The sequence below is a fragment of the Indicator indicator genome, chromosome 23, assembly GCF_027791375.1.
Source record: "Indicator indicator isolate 239-I01 chromosome 23, UM_Iind_1.1, whole genome shotgun sequence".
NCBI classification, from domain to species: Eukaryota; Metazoa; Chordata; class Aves; order Piciformes; family Indicatoridae; genus Indicator; species Indicator indicator.
Window position 1 is genome coordinate 14,379,121 of NC_072032.1, and position 13,295 is coordinate 14,392,415.

The 13,295-nt window shown below is 55.5% G+C and overlaps 1 protein-coding gene across 1 annotated transcript in view; it reads right to left on the bottom strand.

Annotated features, from left to right (window-relative positions):
- Positions 1-13,295, bottom strand: part of DCTN1 (dynactin subunit 1) — a 42,042-nt gene that overhangs the window by 13,928 nt on the left and 14,819 nt on the right. Inside the window, exons 5-10 of the mRNA XM_054391653.1 lie at positions 13,083-13,100; positions 8,577-8,597; positions 5,249-5,450; positions 4,951-4,979; positions 2,669-2,866; positions 1,235-1,439 (exon numbers count right to left, since the gene is read on the bottom strand). Coding sequence (XP_054247628.1) covers positions 1,235-1,439; positions 2,669-2,866; positions 4,951-4,979; positions 5,249-5,450; positions 8,577-8,597; positions 13,083-13,100 — 673 coding nt within the window. The remainder of the gene's footprint in view (positions 1-1,234; positions 1,440-2,668; positions 2,867-4,950; positions 4,980-5,248; positions 5,451-8,576; positions 8,598-13,082; positions 13,101-13,295) is intronic.

Sequence of the window (13,295 nt, forward strand, 5' to 3'; positions counted from 1 at the left end):
TGCAGGGGAAATGCACTGGGGTTTGGGAGCTGTGCTTGGGGCAGAGCTGGGGACTTGGGGCAGGGAGCAACAAAAGCTATTGTGTTGCCTCCTACATAAAGTCTGCCCCAGTCACACAGCTTCTGGGGTGGGATCTACCTTCTCCAGGGAGAAGGACAAGCATTAAAACAACTTGATAGAACAAGAGGAAATGGCCACAAGTTGTGCCAGACGAGGTTTAGATTGGACATGAGGAGCAATTTCTTCCCCAAAAGGATTATCAAGGCCTGGAACAGGCTGCCCAGGGCAGTGGGCATTCCTGGAGGGGTTTCAGAGTTGTGTAGATGTGATGCTGAGGGCCATGGTTTAGTGGTGACCTGGCAGTGCTGGGCTAAGGGTTGGACTTGACAATCTTAAAGGTCTTTTCCAACCCAAACAATTCTGTGATTCTATCATTTTAACCCTAAGCTCCTTCAAGCCCAGGACAGCAACACCTGTCCTCAGGCTCAAACAGTCAGCAGCACCACCTCTACCTTCTCCACAAGGCTGGGAGCCATGTGAAGACCACACTGAGCTGCTGCTTCCCTGTCCCTGTGTAATGGTCACAACCGTCCCCACCGAGCAGGGCCAGGAACACAGCACAAAGGCCCTAAGGCTGCATGGGAGCTACAGAGACAAAGCCTCAGCCCCACCACAACCGGCAGTGAGGAGACATCACAGTGTTCCCCAGACCAGTCCAGTGTTCCCCAGACCAGTCCAGTGCTCCCCAGACCAGTCCAGTGTTCTCCAGACCAGTCCAGTGCTCCCCAGACCAGTCCAGTGTTCTCCAGACCAGTCCAGTGTTCCCAAGACCAATCCAGTGTTCCCAAGACCAATCCAGTGTTCTCCAGACCAATCCAGTGTTCTCCAGACCAGTCCAGTGTTCTCCAGACCAGTCCAGTGCTCCCCAGACCAGTCCAGTGTTCTCCAGACCAGTCCAGTGCTCCCCAGACCAGTCCAGTGCTCCCCAGACCAATCCAGTGTTCCCAAGACCAATCCAGTGTTCTCCAGACCAATCCAGTGTTCTCCAGACCAGTCCAGTGTTCTCCAGACCAGTCCAGTGCTCCCCAGACCAATCCAGTGCTCCCCAGACCAGTCCAGTGTTCTCCAGACCAGTCCAGTGCTCCCCAGACCAGTCCAGTGCTCTCCACCCCAGCAAGCAGCTCCCTCCCTCATGCAGTGGGACCCAGGCTGAGGCCACCTGACCCTCTCCCACCTTTCTCTTCGATCTCATGCTTCAGGATCTCCAGGTCCATGGTGAGGTATTCCACCTTCTCTTTCAGGGAGTCCACCTCCTGCTGCAGGGACTCTGCTCTCTCTTCTGCCATCTCCTTGTCCAGGGTTGCCATCTCGATGGCATCAGCCGTGTCTGCCATCTCCTCCATGTAGCGCTCCTTGGCCTCCAAGGCATCTTTGGCTTCCTGTGGTCAAGCACATGAGGGTGAGAAGAGCCCTGGAAGCCCCAGGCTCTCTCTTCCAGGACAGATCCTCTCACAATCAATGAGCCTCCAACAACTGCCTCTCATCCCAAAGGAGGATCAAGTCCAATTAACAGCAGCTTATCTGGGCCCAGATGGGAAGGCCCAGGGTGCTCCAGCTGCCTTCTCCTGCAGCCTCTCCCCTGCTTCACAGCTTCTCCCACCCACAGAAGAGCCCAGCAGAAAAACACCTGCAGGCAAGGAGAGACAGAGATGAGGACAGCAAATACACAAGCTTGGACTGGGACAATCAAACACTGGGGAATCAGCCTCAGGTGGCACCAGGGGAGGTTTGGGTTGGACAAGAGGAACAATTTCTTCCCCTTGAGGGTTGTCAAGGCCTGGCCCAGGCTGCCCAGGGCAGTGGTGGAGTCACCTCCCTGGAGGGGTTTCTAAGCCATGTAGATGTGGTGCTGAGGGCCATGGTTTAGTCATGACCTGGCAGTGCTGGGTTAAGGGTTGGACTCCATGGTTTTAAAGGCCTCTTGCAAACCAAATGATTCCATGATTTATCCTTCTCTATTGCTTTAATGTAATAAAGAAGCAAGAGGAAGGACAAGCTGCTGCTGCTCAAACAGTGGAGAGTCAAAGACAAGCCCAGGGCCTCTCCCAGGCAGGTGAGGCCATTCTAAAAATCATTCCAGAGATCCAGGGACAGCAGGAAAGCCCAGGCTGCCCAGTCAGCAGATCCCACAGGATCTCCCACCAGGGAGCCTCCTCCTATGGGCTGGCTCTCTCAGGTGGATCTGAAACCTCAACACACAGCCACGGTCCTAAAGCTCCAGGAGTCCACTTCTGTTTGAAGTCAGCTGCAACATCTCCAAGAGCTTTACTTAAGCTTTTGAAGGTGGGACTGGTGGTTTACCAGCAGGTCTGGAGCGTGAATGGTGCCCTCCTACAGTGCTGGTGGCCTGCAGCAGCAGATTAAGCCAGAGGAACAGGGCTGCTGTTGCACTCAGACACCCAGCCTGCAAGCTGAGGTGTAAGACCTGCTCCTCAACCATCATGCTCTTCATCTCCATCTACCAAAGCAAACCACCTCTGATGTTAGCTCCTCTAACCCTGCACAAAAGCCTCTCACACAGATTTTCAGCAGCTGAATTAGCCCTGGACCCACCTCTCCCTTTGCCAGTGCCAGGACAGGAGCTGCCTGGCTGCCAGGGGCCACTCACCTTCTTGGCCTCCTTCAAACGCTTCTGGAGATCAGCCTGCTGCTCTTGCATTTTGCTCTTCCATTCCTGCACCTGCTCCAGCTGGATCTTGTACTTCTCAAGCTCTTTAAGCTTTGCTTTGTCTTCATTTCGCTTTATCTTCAGAGTTTCCAGTTTCTCCTCCAGGTCCCTGACTTGAGAACGAAGATTTTCCTCCTCCTACAACACCAAACCAAGAATTACTAAGAGGAGCAGCAAGTTCCTTTGAAGAGAGCTCCAGAGACACTCACTTAACCCTCAGAGAACCTGGCCCTGCATTGTGGCTTGGTTGCTGGGGCACCTTCAGAAGAGCAGCCCTCTGCAGCTGCAGACTCCATCTGCCAGTTTAGTCTCTGGATTTTTACTACGCACACAATGTGTGGCACATGTCCCTCAACACCCTGACAGAACCCTTCGGGCTGGCAAAAGCTCCTGAGTAGAATCACAGAATGGTCTGGGCTGGAAGGGACCTCCAAAGCTCACCCAGTCCAACCCCTCTGCACTCAGCAGGGACATCCCCAACTAGATCAGGTTGCCCAGAGCCCTGTCCAGCCTCACCTTGAATAGCTCCAGGGATGGGTCCTCAACCACCTCCCTGGGCAACCTCTTCCAGTGTTCCACCATCCTCATGGTGCAGAACCTGTTCCTAACATCCAATCTAAATCTGCTTTTCTCTAATTTGAAGCCATTGCCCCTTGTCCTGTCACTGCAGCCCTTTGCAAACAGTCTCTCTCCAGCCTTCTTGTAGCCCCTTCAGGTGCTGGGAGGTCTCTACTAGGTCTCCCTGGAGCTTCCCCTTCTGCAGGCTGAACACCCCCAGCTCCCTCAGCCTGTCTTCCTTTTGACCTCACTGGGCTCTCCAAATGCATGAATCCTTTAAAAAATCCCAAACCCCAACCCCCACCATGAACATGTCCAGATTCTCCCCTCAGCAGCTCTCCCTCCCTCCTCCTGCTCTGAGCAGAGCCATAGCATGCAAGGCTCAGGTGCTCATGGACAGAAGAGGATCCTGCAGGCAGGCTCCACCAACCCAAGGAGCACCATGGTGCAGACATCCAGTGGGGTTAGTTGTTAGTGAGGCACTCAGGAGTGTGCTGACACACACAGGAGGTGCACCTCAAACCCTCTGGTCACTGTGCTCCAGGTGAGCTGCTCCCTCCATTTCTCCTCCCCCAAATCTACCTCATGGAGCTCAGCAGAGCATTGTACAGGGGTCCCCATTGTCACCCTGGGGCAGCCAGGTGCAAGCCTAAACCCCAGGAATCCTCCTGCCTCAGCAGATCCAGCCCTGCACTGGGCTCTGCTGGGCCCCGCACCAGCTAACACAGGCAGCACCAAACCCCTCTCTCCTCAAGGCTTTTCTAGCCTCTCACCTGCACTAAGACAGGTGCTGGCCAGCATCCTTCTGAACTCACCCCTTCTGCTCTAAGTGCATTTGGGAGTCATCATGAAACCAGCTTTACCTTCTGGCTCTCTACACTTCCCTGAAAGGAGGATGGAGCCAGGCAGGGGTTGGTCTCTTCTCCCAAGGAACAAGTGACAGGACGAGAGGAATCTGCCTCAAGTTTTGCCTGGGGAGGTTTAGGTAGGACATGAGGAACAATTTCTTCCCCCAAAGGGCTGTCAATGTCTGGCCCGTGCTGCCCAAGGCAGTGGTGGGGTCCCCCTCTCTGGAAGGGTTTCAAAGCCCTGGAGATGTGCTGCTGAGGCACATGGTTCCATGGTGACCTGGCAGTGCTGAGTTAAGGGCTGGACTCAACGACCTTGAAGGTGTTTTCCAACCTGAACAGCTCCATGATTCTAGAAGCTACAGCCTGAGGAGGACACTAACACCTGTACACCATGGTCCAGGGACAGCTGCACGGTGACACAGCCCTGCAGCTGGGTGCTGGAGCATCATCTGGAGACCAAAGCCCATGGTGGCTGAAATGACAGCCAGCATATGGAAAAGGGACACAGGCTGGAGGTTTCCAAGCAGATGTGCACACAGCTTCCTCAGGGGTCACCTCCCCCAGCTGTTAGGGGAAAGGCAGAGTGGACTTGCTGTAAAATCCTTCCAAAGTTGGCTCTGTGTCTCTAAAGGGCTCTGCTGTAACTGGACAACCACCCACCCAGGAGGGGAACCACCAAGGCAAGAAGTTATCACCCAGCCACATGTGAGCTGTTACTGGGGGGTGTTAGGTGTGAAGGCAAACCCTCAGCTCCCTTTTATGGGAGCAATTTCCACATGCATGCTCAAAGCAGAGCCCTGGAGCAATGGTCACCTGGCCTTCCTGGAGACAGGGAGATGGTGCTGAGCTGTGCTGGAGACAGAGAACACTTCAGTTACCCTGGGCTGACCTGCACACAACCAACCAGCTCCTGTCCTATGGGATGGGAGGGTGGCTGAGGCTGGGGAAGCTGCGTGGAGGTCTCTGCTCAGTGGTGCTGAACAGATCAGGCAGCTCAGGCCCTCGTCTGGCCAAGCTCCAGCTGCCTCCAGGCACAAGGTGCTAGACCATCCTGGTGCCTGCCCTCCCCACCAGGGAAACTCTTCCCTAGCCAAGCCCAGCACTCACCTGCCCACAGAGCTTACCTTTGTGGGTGAGGGAACTGGAGGTGCCACTGGTGAGGTCAGGGAGGGGCTGGGGATCACTGGGGCCACCAGTGGTGTCTGAGCAGGCGTGCTGGGCTCACTGCTGCTCATCTCCCCACCCGAGGCAGAGGCTGAGCCCGACGGCCCGGCCGTGCCGCTCGACGCTGCCGAGCTGGGGGTCCGGGTAGGCTGCAAAAGGGAGGGCAGGGGGTCAGCTGAGAACATCTGGAGGGAGATGGCACTTCCATGGACAGTCCACTTCAGCTCCAGTTTCCCTTCACCAGGGTGTTTTTCATGGTCAGCCAGTCTCTGGACTCACACTCCCAGCACTGATGAACCCAGAGCATGGTGACGGTGGGGACACGGATGGCAAACCAGCTCTGGCTGGACAGAGCATGTCCATGTCCCCCACTGCCCCCAGACCCACAGCATGCCCAGGCCCAGCACCACTGCAGAGCCTCCTGGAGGAGTCAAAACTCAGAGGTAACCACTTGTGAAGGGAAAGGTCACTGACAGTTGAAACAAACTGCATCATTTTCAGAGCAGCCAAGCTCTGATCAGGGCTCAGGGGCCCTCTCCTCCCTCCTGCAGTAGTGAGGACAACAAAAGATTGCCAAAAATCTGTGCCACGTTTCCTTCCTGGCACTGCCACATCTCTCAGCACTGCTGCTGCAGGCACAGAGCCATCTTCTTGGTCCCCTGGCAAGGTCAGGTCATGCCCCGGGGGCTCAGGATGTGAGGGCAGACCCTGCCCAGAGGACATAGCCAGGAATAATGAAGCTCTTTGGTCGTGCTTGCAGAGGTTTTGGGGTTCCAGCTCCAGAGGATGGAACAGCAAAGCTCAAACCACACCGAGATGGGAACAGGGAAGGTTTCACCCCATCCATCCTCCACATCTGGAACACATCTGCTGCTTGGCATTGGCAGGAGCTTGAGTTAGGAGCTGCCTTGCATGGTGTCACCAGCAGCTTGTTGGGGACGCAACAGGTGCCCAAGCCTGAACCCACTGCCTGCAACCACCCCAGTTCAGGTGCCACAGCACCAGGTTTGAGGGGAATGGAAGGAGAAAATGAGAGAGCAACAAGAGTTCACCAGAGCCCAGGGAAAACCAGTGGAGCTTGGAGGACTCAGAACAGCAGAGCTGCTTCATCAAGCTAACAGGCTGTTAATTGCTGTCTGGGGACCCAACCATGTAACCCAGGTGACAGGAGCAAGGGAAGCCAAGAGAAGTGCCAGGTCTGTCAGAAAGCTCTGCTCTTCTCCTCATGGACCTGTGACTCTGGAGCACTCACCCCTGTGGCATCCAATGCTGGCTAAATTAACTCCCTGACTTTGTATTTCACTCCTCCAGACTGGACTTGGGTGCACTGCAGCTTGGCAAGGGCACAGCTCACCCCAGGCTGGCCGGGCATGGACACACACACAGCTGGGCACAGGCACTGGCACTACCAGGCACAGACTAGGACACAGCTGGGTACAGGAGCTGTGCATGCCCAGCCTGGGCATGGTCTCCATGGCACCAAGCCACCCGTGTGCCATCTCCAAGAACCAAGGCCTTTGTTCTTGTTCCTGCTGCCTTAGGGCTTCAAAACCCTGCTCAGAGTGAGCCCTCAGCTGCTGAGGGGACAGCAGCACAGCCAGGGACACACCAGGACAGTTCCACTGCTCATCACATCTGAAGAGCTGGAAACCTTCAGAGACCCACAACCTTCCCTCACCCCAACTGTCAAGGGCAGGTCCAAAGGATGTAATTCCTTCCAGCCAGGGTGAAAATGCAGCATGGCATCTCCTGGAGCCTTCAACTCCATCTGGTTCCTGCCCAGGAAGGGCAGGATGGAAGGCCAAAGGAGGAGGAGGTCACGCAGGACATCCACTCTGGCTCCTCTCCAGTACAGACAGCCAGAACACCATCCCAGCTGGAGGCAATGGGACAGATCCCCACAGAATGGTGAGGGTTGGAAGAGACCTCTGAAGGTCATTTAGTTCAACCCCCCTGCTAGAGCAGGATCACCTACAGTAAATCACCCAGGAACAAATCCCAGGGAGTTTGGATACTCTCCAGAGAAGGCAACTCCACAACCCCTTGGGCAACCTGTTCCAGTGCTCTGCCACCCTCAAGAGCTCTCCAGGATTTGCCCCAGTAATGGACAAGCTCCCAGCTGGGACTTGAAACTGACTCAAAAAGCACAGCAGCAAACAACAGCTGCTTACCTTGAGCTCACTGCTCTGCCTCACAGGGAGCTCACAGCAAAACCCTGCCCTGACTCCAGCATTTGGGTGACCTTAACCTAGGCAAGGAGTAGTGGACTCCCCTCCTCACACTGAACTCACATTGTTCTGTCACACATTTTATCACCCAAGAGGTCCCACCTTGGCCTCTTTGCTCTGCAGGTGCCAAAATGACAAAGTATCTTGGGGAGGGTGAGAGGAAGATGCCTGGCAGTGAGGATCCCCGTCCCCTGGGACTGAAGGAATCCACCACTGCCTTGCTTTGAGTTTCTTCTACAAGACAGTGAAAATAAACCCTCCCCAGTGAAAATAAAGCCCCCAGCAAAAATAAAACCCCCCAGTAAAAATAAACTCCCTAGAGTGCTCCTTTACAGAAGAGAAAACAAACTGTGGATTGTTCACAAACTGTAACTTGGCTACTCCAGAGCTCTCTGAGGATTTGTCTCCCTTGTTTGCTCTCCTCCATGTGCCCCTTTGCAAGCCAGGTCCCACTGGTTCAAATTATGATGGGTCAGCACCCAGCAGGTTCATGTCTAACACAGGAGGGTGCTGGGTGCCAGGGTCAGCACCCATCACATTCACATCTAACTCAGGAGGGTGCTGGGTGCCAGGGTCAGCACCCAGCAGGTTCATGTCTAACACAGGAGGGTGCTGGGTGCCAGGGTCAGCACCCATCACGTTCACATCTAACTCAGGAGGGTGCTGCGTGCCAGGGTCAGCACCCATCACGTTCACATCTAACTCAGGAGGGTGCTGGGTGCCAGGGTCAGCACCCAGCAGGTTCACGTCTAACACAGGAGGGTGCTGGGTGCCAGGGTCAGCACCCATCACGTTCACATCTAACTCAGGAGGGTGCTGGGTGCCAGGGTCAGCACCCATCACGTTCACATCTAACTCAGGAGGGTGCTGCGTGCCAGGGTCAGCACCCATCACGTTCACATCTAACTCAGGAGGGTGCTGCGTGCCAGGGTCAGCACCCATCACGTTCACATCTAACTCAGGAGGGTGCTGCGTGCCAGGGTCAGCACCCATCACGTTCACATCTAACTCAGGAGGGTGCTGGGTGCCCCCAGCTGCGGTGCTCACCTTGGGGCGCCGGGCCGTGGTCTGGAGGGCAACAGGAGCGGAAGGCAGAGGAGGAGAGAGTCAGACAGGACAGACAGGAGCAGAGGTACAGCCGCAGCAGCAGACAGCAGAGGAGCAGGGAAAGGAAAGAGAAGACAAAGGAGAGCTGTTAGTGTGCAAGGCAGCGCTGGGCCAGCTCCTCACCCCCTGCTCCCAGCACTGCTCCAGGCTAGCAGAGCTCCAGGAGATGGAGGAACAGAACCCAGTGGCAGCTCAGCCTCCCGCCCAGGATTTCCTGCCCACACTGAAGGTGGCTTGTCCAGCTCTAGCCCTCCTCTGCCTTTAGGCTGGTGCAGAAGCACAAAGCTGTGGAGATGACGGGGCTGAACCCCAAGCCTGACAGCCTGAACCCTAACCCTGGCTCCAGCAGAACCCTGGGGCAGAGGCACCTTTTCCTGCTCAGAGATCTTGGCTTCAAGGGCAAACTCTGAGCTATCCTGGGTCAGCCTGGGAGCTGCTGTCACCTCACTGCAGAGCTCCTCAGGTTCTGCTGACCAAGGCTGGGTTTATCTCGGCACACCTCTCCCAGAGCTCACTGCAGTGTGAGGCCGAGGGGGGGATTTCTACTTTACTTTCCCCCTCCCCTCAGCCCTTTGGATTCTGCAGGGCCCAGAGATGCTGCAGGCCCCAAGCTCTGTTTCTCTTTAATTGCAGGGACAACTTGGAGTTTCTCCCTGGCCACTTCCATGTTTTCTTGTCAGTTCTGTAACTAGATGCATCCCCTGACTCTGAGGCAGGACCCCCTACCCTGCAGCACACCCACCAGTGGCACATGCTGCAGAGCAGTGCCACAACTGTCCCCATCAGAGGTGCTCTCATGTTGAAGGGTGAGGAGATCACCCCAGGTATCTCAGCACATCCTGACAAACAGCTCCACCATCACCCACCCGAGGGCAGGCAGCAGCAAGGCTGGCAGTGGGGAAAGCTGCCCAGGGGGCTCTGGGTGCGGGCAGGGAGCCCCTGGCTGCTGGGGGCCATTGGCTGGGACACCTGCTCCCCAGCTGCAGCTTTCCAACACCAGAGCATGCTTTAAAGCTCTTCTGCTTCGTTTGCTGTTCCATTACCTAATGCACAGCTTAGAGCCACTGAGAACAGCAAAGATCAATACAGCTGCTGCCGTACCACATCCCCGGGGACTCCTCTGGAGCCATCAGCAACCACTTGGCCCCCGTGACCCAGCAGCAGAAGCAGCTCAGACCGTCACAGCATCACACCCACCACCACAGCTTCTCCCTGACAGTCAGGACAAATGGTCATGTTCACGCCCAGGGCCTTGATAAGCAAAGATAAACCTTAGAGCTGTTTGGTTTGTAGCTACCAATCAGCTCTGGGTGGGTTTTATCAGCTCTACAGAGCCCATCCCCTTCTGTTTCCCTTCAGCTACATCTTACTGTGCTCACTCCCAGTCCTTCCAAAAGGGCTGCACTCAATAGCAGCCCATTTCAGGATGGAGGGAAGAGGCCAATCCTCCAGAAAATCCTCTGCTTGGCAAAATCCACCAGGCATGTGCAATAGCATTAAAAGCTTCAAACCCTCTTCTTTAGGAACAGCTCTTCAGGAGCACTGCAGCATCTTCCAAAAGTCCTGCTAAAGAAAGATGACACTGAGTGGGCACCAAACCCCTGGAAAACACTCTGAAAACCTTCTTCCTTGGGGAGTCTGCAAGTAGGGAGATGCCTCCACTCCTTGCCAAGCCCATGGCTCCCAATACAGCTTGTGAGGGGAACTCCAGAACCCCATCACTAGGCAAAGTTCTCCCAGCCACAGGGGGAACTCCAGAGCTCCATCACTGGTCAAAGTGCTCCTGGCTGTGGGGGAAACTCCAGAGCCCTGTCACTGGGCAAAGTTCTCCTGGACAGTACCAAAAGCTCCTTGAGATGTTACAGATAGGAACCACGAGGAACTGGGGTGTTTCACACCAGCAACTGTGCTGGAAATCCAGCTTCATTGGATGGACCCCACAGCAGCAGTGGCTCAACAAGCAGCCACTGAGCCCTTCCCAAGCTGGGGTGAGGAGACCCAAACCACGCTGAATCCTTAAGAAGGGAGGCCTCTTGGTGACCTTCTCTAAAAGCCAGGCCAAATGATAGATTCATTCTGGTGTGAGGCTGTTTTGGTCCCCCCGCACGTAACATCATGTGAAGATTTAAAAGCCAAAGTGTCAGCTCCAAGACCTCCAAGCTCCTCAGTGAGAGGAGGGGCAGGGAGATGCTCTCTAGCAGGGCCGGGGGTGACCAGGCTCCCAGCTGTCCCCTTCTCCATCCAGCTGTCACCCAGCACACCTCACATCAGCAATCCACTGGCTCTGCTCAGCTGCAGAATGCTGGTGGCACCAGGACACCAGATTCTCCTCCTTCTTTCCCGCATCCATTGGGGTCCAGCATCCAGCTGGTGAGATGATAGCAGCAGCTCTCCACTGACAAAGTTCCTCCTGGCTTCAGGAGCATCCTAGAGCCTTGCTCAGGAGCTGAGAGCAGACACCTGAATCTCCACTGGTCACACATTGTGCAGTAGCTTCATACAGGAACTCTGGGCCCTCCAGGGTGCTCCAGCATCCTGCTGCTCCCAGCCATCAGTTTGGTGGTTCTGAGCTCTGCTGCATCACGTTGTTGCATACATATTTGATGACATTATACAACCTCTGTTCCCTTGCAGGTCCTGTTCTCAGGAGCGAGGAGAGCATCCAGGGCTCTGAACAGAGGCACTTGGGTGCCAGCTGCACCTCCAGCCACAAGGAACCTGGTGAAACTCCTGGCTACCAACAACTGCATGTGGTGGAAATGGCATCACCCATCCAACTGTGGGGCTGCAGCTGGCAAGTCCTGCAGCTTCCTCCTGACCTGAGTCAGCTCTGAATGCAGGAGCCCTGACCCTGACGCAGACCCAGCCAGGAGCACTCAGCATTGGCAGCGTCGCGAGCATGGCCGAGGGCACTTGGGTTAATGTCACAGCAAGCAGGACTGGCACTGCTGAATGCCTCTGCTGGACAAAGCCGGAGGGTTTCTGAGGCAGAAGAGCAGAACTTCCCAGGCTGCTCCAGTGATTTCCCATGTAGCTGCCAAGAGTTATTCCAGCAGTGGGTACAAAGGGCTGGCAGGCACCTCCTGAGCAAGGCTGGCAGCCATGGAAGCCAACACCTGGGCACTAATCAGGCCAAGGCCAGTGCTGCCCACCCAAGCGGGCACAATGCCATCCCATTTTCCAACAGAGAATGAAGCCCTCAGAGGAACCAAGCCTTCTCCAGACAAAACCTGTTGGTATGAACTCTGTCTCAGCCCCCATGGCAGAAGGACAAGCTCCCTCAGGGTGTTTTTCACCATCTCGGGGTGTTCTTCACTACCATGGGGCATCCTTCATTACCTCAGGGTCTCCTTCTTCATCACCTCAGGGTGTCCTTCACGATCTTGGGGTGATGTTACTTGCATTACTGCTGGGCACCCAGTACAGGAAGTTTTGCATTTTAAACCACCAGCAACACCTTGCACATGATACAATTCCGTAGGGAGGCAGCATGTGCAAGGGGAGAGAACAGCAGGAAAGCTGAAAGATGAGATCCAGTGGTGGCTGGGTTTGCAAAGCTCCCTGGCAGGCAAAGTGCTGAGTACTGGGCACTCCACCCTTTTGCTGGAAGCAGAGGAAGATCAGCATTTGTAAAACTTTTCCTTTGGAGGAGGATTAAAGAGGAGCTGTGAAAGCAGTCAAAGTATCTGGCTGGGTTTGGTGAGCTCAGGGAGGCAAATCAGGAGCGTTCACTGGAAGGTTAATGAAGCAGCAAAGTCCCTTCACTGACACAGCACAGTCAGGGAAGTTGCACCTTTGTGCTTTTGGTTATTTCTATTTTCCCTGATTCTTGGAGATCAAGCAAAAAAATTCCCAGGATTTCTCTTTAAGCTGAACAGTGATATCCTGGTTATGCTAAAAATATCCATATAGGACACTACCAGAGCACAGAGCCCGTGCTGTAACCTACAGAAACGTCAGCCTGACAGGGAGTCCAGATGCACCCAACCCCTGGAAAGGCTAAAAGCAGAACCCAGGGCTCGGCTGGCATCACTAGGGCAGGAAAAACCTCACTGTGAACATGCAACGCCCAGCAGTCAGGCACCAGCTCCCTCCCTGGCAGCAGGGAAGGCAGGGAGCCCGGGCTCCAGCCGAGCTGCAGAGCTGCTGCTGCATGCAAGACAGGCACGGAGCAGGGAGATGAAGAAAGGAGCTCTGGAAACTTGCAAGGGAAAGCAAGGCATGAAATGATGCTGCGATGCTGCGCTCTCACTCGGCAACCTCCCCCCTCCCCGTCCCGAAGGCGAGGCCACCTCGCAGCTCCCAGCTCAGCAGCCTTCACACACGAAATGAAGGGGGAGAGGAAAAAAACCAAAACCCAAACCAAACAACAAACACAAGAGCAGAGCAAGGTAGGTTCAGAGCAGCGTTAAGCGATGCCGGGGTGGATACAGCGGCAGATTGTACCTTCCGTGTCGCCGGGGCCTGCCTCATCATTGCAGACAGACAGACGGAGAGAGACAGAGAGGGAGAGAGAGGGATGCGGAGAGACGTTAGGCAGCCGGGTCCCCGAGCGCGGTCTCGGAGCAGCGGCTGCCCGGCGGCGCCTGCAAATGGCCGCAGCTTCCCCTTTAGCCGCTCGCCATCCGCCGAACGCCGGTCGTGACGCGCCGGCCGCTA